Source organism: Eurypyga helias, unplaced genomic scaffold (genome assembly GCF_000690775.1).
Source record: "Eurypyga helias isolate BGI_N326 unplaced genomic scaffold, ASM69077v1 scaffold6150, whole genome shotgun sequence".
NCBI classification, from domain to species: Eukaryota; Metazoa; Chordata; class Aves; order Eurypygiformes; family Eurypygidae; genus Eurypyga; species Eurypyga helias.
In genome coordinates, this window is record NW_010227659.1 from 115431 (window position 1) to 118679 (window position 3249).

General features: G+C 48.8%; 1 protein-coding gene across 1 annotated transcript; it reads right to left on the bottom strand.

Annotated features, from left to right (window-relative positions):
• Nucleotides 1-244: 244 nt before the first annotated feature.
• On the bottom strand, nucleotides 245-3241 carry ATP5O (ATP synthase, H+ transporting, mitochondrial F1 complex, O subunit). The gene is made up of 5 exons (XM_010156947.1): nucleotides 3117-3241; nucleotides 2617-2746; nucleotides 2388-2500; nucleotides 728-814; nucleotides 245-422 (listed from the first exon to the last, which is right to left on the bottom strand). Exons 2-5 carry the CDS (start codon nucleotides 2708-2710, stop codon nucleotides 309-311), a joined length of 408 nt encoding a protein of 135 aa, XP_010155249.1. The 5' UTR covers nucleotides 2711-2746; nucleotides 3117-3241; the 3' UTR covers nucleotides 245-308.
• Nucleotides 3242-3249: the final 8 nt, after the last annotated feature.

Genomic DNA, 3249 nt, shown 5'->3' on the forward strand with positions numbered 1-3249 from the left:
GGCCCATTGCTCCGCTGTCCTGGCAGCGTCTCCGGAGACTGACAGAAACCCAGCAGCACTAACCCCATTTATCAGCTCCCAGAGCATCGTCCTCCACTTCCCACAGCGCAATGTTCACCTGCATTCGCGGTGAGCTGGATTTTCAAGCTGCCTGCAATGCTCAGCAAGCGCAACTCACTGCGGCGTCACACTCTTCCTCCCTCAGGGCTGCCTTTCTGAATCAAAATACTTGACACTGTCTGTTCGAGAAGAAGGAATTTTATTGTGTCCCTCTGACAGGTTCCGCTGTGAGCGAGGAGGATGGCTTGCTAGACGGTCTCTCTCATGATGTTGGTGAGCTTCTGGATCTTTGACCTTGTAGACATGTCCACATACTTCTCCCCAATATTGACGATCATGCCACCAAGGATTGACGGATCAGTCTGAGGGAAGAAATATTGAACAGAAATTCCATTTGCCAGCATTTCTTAGCCCAGCATACAGTTTTTACACTAGTAATAAAAGAAAAAAGCTTTTTAAAGAGCTTTTTTTAAGATAACTTTGCAGCCACTGTATTCCAAAGCTAAGGTTTTAGTAACTAAAGCACCACCGGATCTACAAGAAAGCACAGAGCTGCGTAACACAGCAACTGGAGTCAGTACAGCAATGATTTCTGGTTTTACAGACCAGAGAGCCAGAAGCTTAACATGAACTTTATGCCATTTATTTACAAATCAAAAATCCAGACCTTAGTCTCCAGCTTCAAGACCTCTCCCTTAGCCAAGAATCCGTTCAGGGCGCTTTTCAGCTCAGTAAGGTTGGCGTCATTCAAGGGCTGAAAGACATGAACAGAAGACATGGAAAATTAAGGACTTAAAAATATTCAAGTGATATGAGAACACACATTTTCTATTCAGATTCTTCTGAAAACACACTTCCCCAGGAAGGCAGATTCAGCAGCCCTCTTGAAGAGGAGCAACCAAAGGCCAGCACAGAAGCAGCACTCCGTACCCTCCTAACTTCATCAAACGTTGCGTTATCTGTGCACGTATTCCCAGCAAACGTTTGACGCCAACATCTTCAGATGGCACCTGTCAGGAATCCATGCTTGCCAAAGTGAGCACTTGGCAGAAAACCTCGCGATGTACCTCAGGGCAGCGTTCAGGCTGTACAAGGAAAGATTAACTTTGCTGCTTCCAACAGTCAGGACTATCAGCTTGAGAAGGAACACAGTTCCACGGAAAGCACTGGGCAGGGATGGAGGATGCTGGCAGCCAGCTCCCAGCCCTGCTGCAGGCCCGCAGAATGCTCCTGGCTCAACACACCTCTCTCCATCACCACAGAACAACTCTACACCCCTGTGGGAGAGCCACTGTGAATTTGTCCTTGCTTGCCCTACAAGCTGTTCCAATACCATGGAGATACAAACAAAAAGGACTTCACCGACAAGTAGTGGCCTTGTGTTACTGGCAATTTAAATAACCTCTATTTAATAGCTAACAGTTTGAGAGCTAAAAGAAACAAGAAAAAAAGCAGCAGGAAAGTAGTTTTATGTATGAAATACTTAGGAAAACTGGTGGAACGGTTTTCACCGGCTTACGAGTTCACACATCCCCAAAGGCTACCAACTAGACTGACTATCTGCACTCGTGACCCACAGACAGCCAGTCAGCCTGTGATGGGTGAGTCCATTTAGTCCAGGCAGCCAGCTGTGCATAGCCCCACCCATGGGCTACCGACTGTAGGTAGCCAGCTGAGCAGCCTCCTGCCCTAACAGGCCTGGGCATGGATCCATCACCAAAGCAGCGACTAAGTACCAGAGCCACCGTGCCTCCAGCCCAAGTCTACTGCTCACAGAGTCAGCATCTTCCCTCCCCTTCCTGAGCACCAGGCCAGACCTGCCTGTCTGCTGCTTTCGAAAAATTCTTCCCAGGATTTTGGAGTTAGCCACTTGTCCTGACTGCTGCAGGTGGGGACAAGCAGCTGCTCCCCACAAAACACAGCACTAAGTCCCACAGGCCTTCTCAGTCCTGCCTCGCTCTAGCTAATTAATCTGTTAGTTCTGACCTGAGCTGTAAGAACCTGATGACAGAACAGGGGCAGTTGTATCTGCAGACTGGCTGACTTTTATCAGCCACTGGGTTCACACGTAGGAAGGAAAGATTCTATCTGCTAAGCTGAAATGGGAGGAACAGGTTTAGTTTTTAAAATTTAAAAAAATTAAAATTTTTTAATAACTGTTGAATATCAAAAAACTTTGTAGAAAGGCTTTCATCTTGGCAGAGGGGAGATGCTTCCTCACTACTCACACAGCGCGTACTTAAACTACAGAGAGCAAAATTAAGCTAAAGCAGTTTGCCTTTTATACCACTTAGCTGTTAAGCTCAATCTGGAGGTTCCCAACTCACCTGTGCAGTGGTGACTGTGCACAGAACTTCCCCTCGGAATGCGCTCATGATCTTCCCAAACGCAGAAACAATGTCTGGCGTGTAACGCAAGCGACCGTTTTCAGCAAGCAAATCTGGAAGAGGCAGATACATTGACAGGGTTTAAAGCACCCTCTAGAAGCAGATTTGGTTAGCTAACAGTAATAACAAGTAGCCTTAGATGTTTTTCTGGAGTCAAATGGTTACTCACTCATCAAGTTGACAATAACAGGGGACATCTTCTCTTTCGCTAAGGCATCATTCACAGCTTTCTGTTTAACTGCGCTCTTGGTGTGAGGGTTCATCACAACACTAGACAGTTTGGGGTCCTTCAAGAGCGTCTAAGAAGATACACAAACAACGTGATAAAGGCCAGAGCTTTTCCAGATATTACAAGGCTCAACTGGACCACCCAAAGCAGGCAATGACGTCATTCACTGAGTGAGAATGCAGAGGTTTGAGGTTGATGGAAAGTGAAACGGCAGCTCCAGGTGCAGCTCATTTACAGCATGTTTCTTTTAGAGCTGATGCTCCTCCCGTGTCACTTGCAAGCAACTGGGGGCGCAGCGCATGCCAGGTCAGCTGCAGGTGGGAGCCGCGCAGTTTGCAAGAGCCGAGTCCACCTCCCTCTCTCAAGGGGCAGCAGGAGACCCCCCCCGCTCCCGAGCCCCCGCGCCAGCTTAGGCAAGCGCAGGCTGGAGAAGACCTTACCCACACTCGGCTCAGCTCCTTCTCCACCTGGTCCAGCTTCTTCTGCTTGGTGGCGGCGGAGTACAGCGCGGTGGCGTAGCGCCCTTCCAGCCCGTACACCTGGATGGGGGGCTGGGGGCGACACAGCGGGCTC

What these genes read in the sequence shown, in the direction of transcription:
- ATP5O (XM_010156947.1), bottom strand. Translation starts at nt 2,710, where the DNA reads ATGAACCCTCACACCAAGAGCGCAGTTAAACAGAAAGCTGTGAATGAT. An exon ending in TGTTATTGTCAACTTGATGA is followed by an intron (nt 2,501 to 2,616) that starts GTGAGTAACCAT and finishes TGCCTCTTCCAG; the next exon opens with ATTTGCTTGCTGAAAACGGT. An exon ending in TCTTGAAGCTGGAGACTAAG is followed by an intron (nt 423 to 727) that starts GTCTGGATTTTT and finishes TTCTTCCCTCAG; the next exon opens with ACTGATCCGTCAATCCTTGG.